This window comes from Peromyscus californicus, unplaced genomic scaffold (genome assembly GCF_007827085.1).
Source record: "Peromyscus californicus insignis strain IS unplaced genomic scaffold, ASM782708v3 Scaffold_18__1_contigs__length_77618521, whole genome shotgun sequence".
NCBI classification, from domain to species: Eukaryota; Metazoa; Chordata; class Mammalia; order Rodentia; family Cricetidae; genus Peromyscus; species Peromyscus californicus.
In genome coordinates this window covers 32,564,582-32,573,145 of record NW_026294480.1, presented here as the reverse complement: position 1 = coordinate 32,573,145, position 8,564 = coordinate 32,564,582, and the positions used below count along the sequence as shown (strand labels likewise).

Here is an 8,564-nt window from a genome sequence, read left to right as displayed (position 1 = left end):
AATGTAATTGATCGAGAGCAATCTTCAATATGCAGGTAAATAATAGAGTTAAATAAAGATTTAAAATGTGTAACTTTCAATCCAGCAATCCCACCTTGGAAATTCAGGGTCTGGAGAGATGGCTTAGCAGTAAGAACACTTGTTACTCTTAAAGAAGACCTGACTGGGGTTCAGCTCTCAGCATTCACAAAATGGTGGCTCAGAACTATCCATTAATCTAGTTCTAAGGGATATAACTCCCTCTTCTGACCTCCATGGGCACCAGGCATACACCACACATGGTACACATATATACATACAAGCAAAAACTCAAATATATAACAAAATTAAAATAAATCTAAAAAATTTTTAAAGAAAATATTAGATACATGCCAAAAAATGTACATATAAAAATTCCAAAACTATAATAGCATAAAATAAAAAATAACCTACATTTCCATAAGTTAGGGCTCTATGAAATAAATGATAACAGTAAAATACCAAACATATATATATATGGTCTTTTTGAGACAGGGTTTCTCTATGTAACAGGCTTGGATGTCCTAGAATTCACTCTGTAGACCAGGCTAGCCTTGAACTCACAGAGATTGAGTGCCGGAATTAAAAGAGTGTGCCACCACACCCTGGTCCACCAAAGAACTAGTGAACTGTTAAGATTTTATTTATTTGTAAGACGTCATGTGTGTGCTGGGAATTGAATCCTGGTTCCCTGGAAGGGCAGCCAGTGTTCTTAACTGCTACGCTATCTCTCCAGCTTCCTACTAGACTGTTAAAAAGGATAAAGTAGAACTTGATAAATGATAATACTCACATAATATTTTGGAAAATAGCAAGTTATAGATCCCTTTTAAAAAAGAAAAAGAAAAAGAAAAGAAACAAGCTGGGCATGGTAGTGTACGCCTTCAATCCCAGCACTGGGAGGCAGAGGCAGACGGATTTCTGTGCATTCGAGGCCAATGTGGTCTACATAGAGAGCTCCAGGCTATTCAGGGCTATATACTGTGACCCTGTCTCAAAAAATAAACAGACAAAAAAAACAAACCAGTATGTAAGCTGGGCATGGTGCCACATGCCTTTAACCTCAACACTAGGAAGGCAGAGACAGAGATCTCTCTGAGTCGGAGGCCAGTCTGGTCTACATACCAAGTTCCAGGCCAGCCAGGGTGTCAGAGTGAGATCCTATCTCAGGAAAAAAAAATAAAAATATGCGCACAGCATATGTATAGGCACATATACACACATATAGAAAATATTTTTATAAGATAATCAAGAGATACTCCAAATTTTAATACTGGCTATTTCTGAGGATGAGATTATGAATGGGTTTATATTTCGTACTTTAAACAATAATATATTTTAGGGCTGGAGAGATGTCTCAACAGTTAAGAGCATTTACTGGTACTACAGAGGACCCAGGTTTGATTCCCAGGACCCACATAGTGGCTCACAACCAACCATAACTCCAGTTCCAGGAACTCCAATGCCTTCTTCTGAACTCTGCTGGCACCAGGCATGCGTGTGGTGTACATACACACATGGAGGCAAAACACTCATACACATAACATAATTTTTAATTTAAATGAATTTTTTGAGACAGGGTCTCTCTACTGAAACCCTGGCTGTCCAGGAACTCATTGTGTAGACCAGGATGGCTTCAAACTCACAGAGATACAACTGCCTCTGCCTCCCAAATCACTTATGTCATCAAACATAGAGAAGTCAAGGTGATGAGCAAGCAGAAGCTTCACCCCTATTAACTAGTATTGACAGCACTGGAAATACTGTGCACACTACCAGAGGAGAAAGGCAATCATCACCCAGCTACATAGCCTGTGACTTACAGCAGTGACTGGCCTGGAAGATATACCGGTGTAATGGTGGCACCATTGTCATAGGAATAACCAACCTTCTCTTGGGCTTTAAAGCCCACTCCAAGAGATGGTACCAATATCTGACAATGCCTGAGTTGCCAAGAACCTGAAACCAGAGAGGTCACGGACCTAGGGGAAAATCTACTATTATTCTGCTAAAGGAGCAAAGCAATAAAATGACCCCTAATGACATATTGCTATAGCCACAGATCAGTGCCTTGCTCAGCCCACATCAGACAACCTTCCTCTTGCAGTAGATGGGAACTAACAGAGACAGCTGGACAATGTGCAGAGAATGTAGACTTTGGAGTTCACTACCCTAAATGGATGTCTTCCTCAAATCCCTTCTATCAAGGCTCAGGGATCTATCTGGAAGAGGAGGCAGAAAGATTGCATGTACTAGACGTGATGGATGACTCCAAGGAAACTCTTCCAGAAACAACAGGACTGATGCGCATATGAACTCCCAGAGGCTGTGGCAGCACACGAAAGACTTGCTCAGGTTCAAGCCAGATGGAGGTCCTAGCACTGAGAAGGAGAAGTGGACATGGGTCCCACCCGTAACCAAAAAGCGACCTGCAACTGATAAATGCTGGCAAAGGGAAAATCAGTTCTCACCAATGGAGCGACACTGGGTATATCAACACTCCAGAGCAGGCCCCGTGCCCAGGAGGTGGCATTTTTTGACTTACCGATCTATTTGATTTTCATGTTTGTGGGTTTTGTTTTTTTTTTTGGTGGGGATGGGGGTTGCGTTTCTTGTTTGTTTTTCATTTGCTTTTTTAAATGAAGAGAGAAAAAGAATATAAAGTTGAATGGGTAGGGAGATAAGGAGACTATGGGAAGAATTTGGGGGAGGGAAAAACATGATCAAATATTACCTGAAAATATTTCTCAGAAAAAAAAAAAAAAACATGAATTTCATCAAAAAGGAAGTTGGGGGAACTGACCTACCACTAATTGTTGGTGGTCAAAACTTGATTTTTATCAGGATCTTAAATTCAAGATTTAGGATTAACATGGTTATTTATTTATTTATTTATTTATTTATTTTTGTTTTTTTGAGACAGGGTTTCTATGTGTAGCTTTGCACCTTTCCTGGCACTCACTCTGTAGCCCAGGCTGGCCTCGAACTCACAGAGATCCACCTACCTCTGCCTCCCAAATGCTGTGATTAAAGGCGTGCGCCACCACCACCCGGCTTTAACATGGTTTCTATATCTGCCAAAGAGCAAAATGGTAGAGAGTGAGCACCTAGGCCAAAAGTCTTAATTTGAAGCTGGGTATGATGGCATACTCCTTTAATTTCATGACTCCAAAAGCAGAGCATACAGATCTCTATGAGCTCTCAGCCAGCATGTTCTACATAGCCAGTTCCAGGCCAGCCAATGCTACAGAGACCTTGTCTCAACAAAACAAAACAGATCACTCTGTCTCAGAAACTGGCCTAACTGGATGTGGTAGCATGTGTCTACACTACCTGCCAGCACCTGGGAGGCTGAGGCAGGAGGATCACTTGACCTCAGAAGTTTGAGACCAGCCAGGGTAACACAGACCCTACCTTTTTAAATTTTTTTTTTTTAATGTTAGTATTTATTTGTTATGTATAGTGTTCTGCCTGCATGTATGCCTGCAGGCCAGAAGAGGGCACCAGATCTCATTAAAGATGGTTGTGAGCCACCATGTAGTTGCTGGGAATTGAACTCAGGACCTTTGCTGGGAATTGAACTCAGGACCTCTGGAAGAGCAGCCAGTGCTCTTAACCTCTGAGCCATCTCCCCAGCCCCCATTGGCCCTATCTTAAAAATGAAAAGAAAAACAAGAAAAAATAGTGCTCAGCTGATGCTGACCTACCTAAACCTAGTTGTTGGGTAGAAACCTGGAAACTCTAAGGGACTTCCTAAGCCTCTGGAGCATAAATTTCAGGTTTCCAGCACACCAAAAAGAACTACCTCACATTATGGTGAAGAAAAAAATATTTCACTGTCTGATGTCTTCAGCTCTAGGTATGTCTTGGTTTACTAAAGGCACTGACATCTCCCTCAGGGGTGGGCTCCTTGGTGGTTCATGCTCATTCTATTCCTTCTTCACAAATCTTATTTTTCAAAGCCCAGGACAGACAGGACGGTTACACAGAGAAACCCTGTCTCAAAAAACCAAAAGAAAAAAAAAAAGATTTTTAAGTATGCAATACAACTTTGTGATCTGTAGGTACACTAGACATCATTTCCTATAACTGAAACTTTGTTCCCATTGACTAACTCTATGTTGCTTTGTGCCACTAAATTTGTAGCAACTTGCCATACAGTCTCCCTAGACTTATTTATAGTTCAGTTCAACCACTTAAACGTTTGTTTTCTTTCTCTCGGGTTCGCTCTATCTCCTCCCTCCTCCACTTCCAGTCTACTACTTTGGAGTGGAAATGACCATGCAATTGCATTTCGACTCCCTGCCCCTAGAAGAAACTAGTATTTAAGTACTATTTTTTAACATGCAAAAAAAAAAAAAAAAAAAACCAAACAAACAAAAAAAACCTTCCAATTCCTTAGTGTTCACCTTGTTCCGTGGTCAATTAGCTAAGATTTTGCATGTGATAGACTAGTAATTCTCACATTTGTTTTAGAAAGAACATAGATGATATGGCCGAGATCATTTCCCCTATTCATAAATGTTTGTAAATATTCCTCATGTTTTGTACTGGAAGAGGTTGCGGGCCACAGATGCATTAGCGTTTATCAAGCAAGTCTGGAGTTACTAATTTCAGAACGATCTTGAGAACATTTTTACAGTACAGACCTCCAAGCCTGAAGGATGAGATTTCCTGATGGCAGCGCACTGCAAACTGTTTAGTGCGATTCCTTGTATGAGCTCAAACTATTTGCCTCTGAATTACTACTGCACGAAAACAAGTCTGCCCGAGTCGGAGGCTAAGTTCCTACCCTTGCGGGGAGGAAGGGCTAGCGAGCGTCCCAATGAAGACGAACCTGGGAAGCTGGCTGGCTTTCCGGCATCGGGATCCCAGTCCCAGCCGCTCACTGCACACACGGCCAGGGGCGATGTCACGCACAATGTGCAACTCCCCTCGAGCCCCGCGACGGGAACCCACGCCGTGGGCCCAGACTGGACTGCAAACGCCGCAGCGGACAGGGACAGAGGCAGAAGAACTGCAAAAGCTGCAGCGGAGCGGCCAGAGACAGCTCTGGACGCCTCCTCCTTCTCTGGAGGAGCCTCTGGCGCTCAAGAGGGTGGAGTCGGACGCGCTAGCCACGCACCCTCCCGGCGCCGGCGCTCGATTGGCTCCCTGGCCCTACCGTCCCAACCACACCACTGCGCCGGAGGCTTGAGAGTGCTGCACCTCGCCCACCGGAAGTAGTTCCCCGGGCGGAAGCTTATCCCCGGCGAGTAGCGGAAGTGCTTCCTCTTCCGGTCTCTTTGGCCTCCGCGGCAGAAGCAAGATGGTGAGTGTGGTTCCTGGGCTCTGTAAATCTCTTTCCATCCTTCCTCCCTGGGCCGTCCTGCCTGCTGCCGGTGCGTGGGTGACAAGATGCCGGGCAAGGGGGGGGCTGTTGGGCCAGGAAAGGGCGCGCGGTGGCTCGCAGGAGCCCGAAGAAGGGCTGCTCTGTGGCGGGCCGAGCTTTCGGTCCGAGAGCCGCTGCGGGTCTCCGGGATTTGGGGCAACGAGCGCATTGTTGACGCCGGGTGGATGCTTAGGGCGGGTTTGGGAACGTTTGACCCCGACCGCCGAGACGCCGGAGGTGTTTTTGCAAAGCTGGAGCTGGGAGTGTGAGGCGGGCACCTTCTTTGGTCGTCTTCACCCTGAACGCTTAAAACGGAAGAGCGTGTAAAGCACAGACGTCCGTGCAGAGCGGGGCATTAGATCGTGTGAATCACCTGTAGTGGTTTTTTTCCCCCCTTGTGTGAAGAACTTAAAGCTTTGCCCCCGTTATGTCCCGTGTAATTGTCGCTACATCGCATCAGTAGTCGTTTTCCGTGAAAGTGCCAGAGCACGTCGAGAAATTGTCGGATCTCAAAATGGCCTGTTAATGCTTTCCCTGTGCAGACGAAAGGAACGTCATCCTTCGGAAAGCGTCGCAATAAGACGCACACGCTTTGCCGCCGCTGTGGCTCTAAGGCCTACCACCTTCAGAAGTCGACCTGTGGCAAGTGCGGCTACCCGGCCAAGCGCAAGAGAAAGTGTAAGTACCGTGATCTTCAGACTGGCCTTGCCTTGAGCCGTGGTAGGGATGGGATAGAGAACCCTTTGCTTTTTTTTGTTATTTGGCACATAACAGAACTTGGGCCGTCAGTATGTTGGTTAAGTGGTTAGAACGTTATAATGATGCTTCTGAAGAAATTGGCTGACACTGGGTGCTTGGAAAAACCTTTGGAATCTTGTTTCATTAGATAACTGGAGTGCCAAGGCTAAGAGACGAAACACTACCGGGACTGGGCGGATGAGGCACCTGAAAATTGTCTATCGAAGATTCAGGTACAGTTTTTTTTGTTTCCACGTCATTGGCTCTCGAGGGTGGGGATGAGAGTTGTCCTGTGACTTCTCACTCTGGTGAATAGTAGAAATGATACTGTGGCCTGATTTTTTTTGTTTTCTGTTTGTTTTGTTTTTTTCTACGAATGGGGTCTGGCAGGCAGCTTACTTGCTTGGTTCAGTCTTCACTTTGGATTTTACTATCCAAAGCTGTTCTGGGTGCTAGTCAGCAGTCAGGACAACCTAGATAGGGTTTTTGTTTGTTTGTTTGATTCGTTCTTCCTGGGCCTTTGCATTTTGTAAAAATACAGAATTCTCAGCCCCGTCTTAGACTGTTCCTCAGGATCTGTAGATTGGACAGTTGCTTCTATAGAACGTACCCTGTCATTTTCCACCAAGGTTGAAAATGACGCAGATGTACACCTGGGCCGCTTCCATCACTGCTGTTCCAGCGGTTCTAAAACAAGGGGTTTGGGACAGTCTGTTGTGGGGACTGCCCATAGGAAAACCCGGTTTGGGCGATGTGCGGCTTTGAACCACAGTCTGCAGTGGGACCTAACTTTGACGGTCACGAGGCGATGTGAGGCTGTAAATATTTGTGTTGGTATTTACACTTACGGAATTGGAGTTTTATGGGCTTGATGTGTAGTGGTTTGCTAATGTTTCATAATCTAAGGCTGTTTTAAGCCTGTTTAACCTTTCTGTGCTTGGGAAAACGAGGTTCCTAGAGTAGGTAGGAGTTAACCATAATTTAGCCGCCTTGGTGAGCAGCTTCAGAGGTGCTGCTAAACTTGGTCATTGTTTTCTCTCACTGAGGAAAGATTTGGGCCTGCCCTTTATTTACAGCATAAGGAATAGCTGTTATAACTACCTTGGTTCTTGTGAAAATCGGAGGGGAAGTGAGCCCAAAATTGTTGGACCTTTATTTTTGAGTCAGTAAATTGTAATCTAATGTGTTAAGCGGGATAAAATAATAGCTTATCAGTGATGTTCTAAAAATAAATGTCTGAACATATGAATTCGATACTGATTTCAGCATCTAACTGAGATAAGCTTACTAAGGTTTGATGAAATTGAAAGTAATGTGTTGATGTTGCTACATTAACTTTTCTTGTCTTTACCATGGCACAGACATGGATTCCGTGAAGGGACAACACCTAAACCCAAGAGGGCAGCTGTTGCAGCATCCAGTTCATCTTGAGGATTTCAGTCAGTCATAAAATAAATGTTCTGGTTTCAAAAGCAATGTGTGGTGTGCTAAGGTGTTTTAATGTCTCTGTTTCTTTTAGTAGCATGCTAAGAACTGGGCCTTTATACTTGAGGTTAGTTCCTGTGAGGCTGAATAGGGGTGGGGGCTGGGTGAATTCTCACTTGGGAAAGCGAATCTGAACCTGCTCTAGGACCCATCCTGTTTGCTTGGCCCTAGGCATGGAGGTAGATGAGTGATGAGCTGAGTGAGGTGGCTTGCTAGGGAAGACAACCATTAAGAAGAGTTACTGGAATGGTTATGTAAAATAGCTGAACTGTGCAGCCTTAATTATTAATCCCTAGCATGTCTAGGGTATGTTGGGTGCTTATAATCTGTAAGGAACTTATAAAATCCTGAGCCAAGCCCTCGTGGATGGGGGTATTTGTAATCCCTGCACTTCTGCTTTTGAGCTCTTGATTCATCCTAAAGTTTCAGATTTTTAACATTTACTTATATAAAGCCAAGCAAGATGGTATCGCCTTTATTCTCAGCACTTAGAAGTGGACAGATCAGAGTTGTGAGACCAGCCAGAGCTACACAGACTTTTAAATGCTGTTTACCTGTATTTAAGTGCTAATTTAGGTGTTCGTTGGATGTTTTCCTAGTATATGAAACTACTCCAAAGGTGCCAGGTTCAAGGGCATGAAATTGCTTTTGACAATTTACATTTCACCTTGAATAGCCTATAGGATTGTTAAGATTATGGTCTATTGTGTGATTTTTTTTTTTAGGTTTATTTATTTATTATGCAGTGTTCTGCTTGCATGTATGTCTGCAGGCCAGAAGAGGGCACCAGATCTCATTACAGATGGTTGTGAGCCACCATGTGGTTGCTGGGAATTGAACTCAGGTCCTCTGGAAGAGCAATCAGTGCTCTTAACCGCTGAGCCATCTCTCCAGCCCCTATTGTATGGTTTCTAAAGGTTAAAATAAGTAAGTTCTAACAAAGGATAGATCA

The 8,564-nt window shown here is 44.2% G+C and overlaps 2 protein-coding genes and 1 non-coding gene across 3 annotated transcripts in view; 2 read left to right on the top strand and 1 right to left on the bottom strand.

The window, feature by feature from the left end:
- Card6 (caspase recruitment domain family member 6) overlaps window positions 1–5,105 on the bottom strand; it is a gene marked incomplete at its 5' end in the record, with an annotated part of 19,875 nt that extends 14,770 nt beyond the window's left edge. The window contains one exon of the mRNA XM_052743765.1: window positions 4,856–5,105. Coding sequence (XP_052599725.1) covers window positions 4,856–5,105 — 250 coding nt within the window. The remainder of the gene's footprint in view (window positions 1–4,855) is intronic.
- Window positions 5,106–5,208: 103 nt separating this feature from the next.
- On the top strand, window positions 5,209–7,603 carry Rpl37 (ribosomal protein L37). Its single transcript, XM_052743215.1, has 4 exons — window positions 5,209–5,329; window positions 5,932–6,067; window positions 6,276–6,360; window positions 7,489–7,603. The coding sequence occupies exons 1-4, from the start codon at window positions 5,327–5,329 to the stop codon at window positions 7,556–7,558; spliced, it is 294 nt and encodes a 97-aa protein (XP_052599175.1). The 5' UTR covers window positions 5,209–5,326; the 3' UTR covers window positions 7,559–7,603.
- Window positions 7,333–7,412, top strand: LOC128113897 (small nucleolar RNA SNORD72). Its single transcript, XR_008219702.1, has one exon. It is a non-coding gene; the product is annotated as a small nucleolar RNA SNORD72 (small nucleolar RNA).
- Window positions 7,604–8,564: the final 961 nt, after the last annotated feature.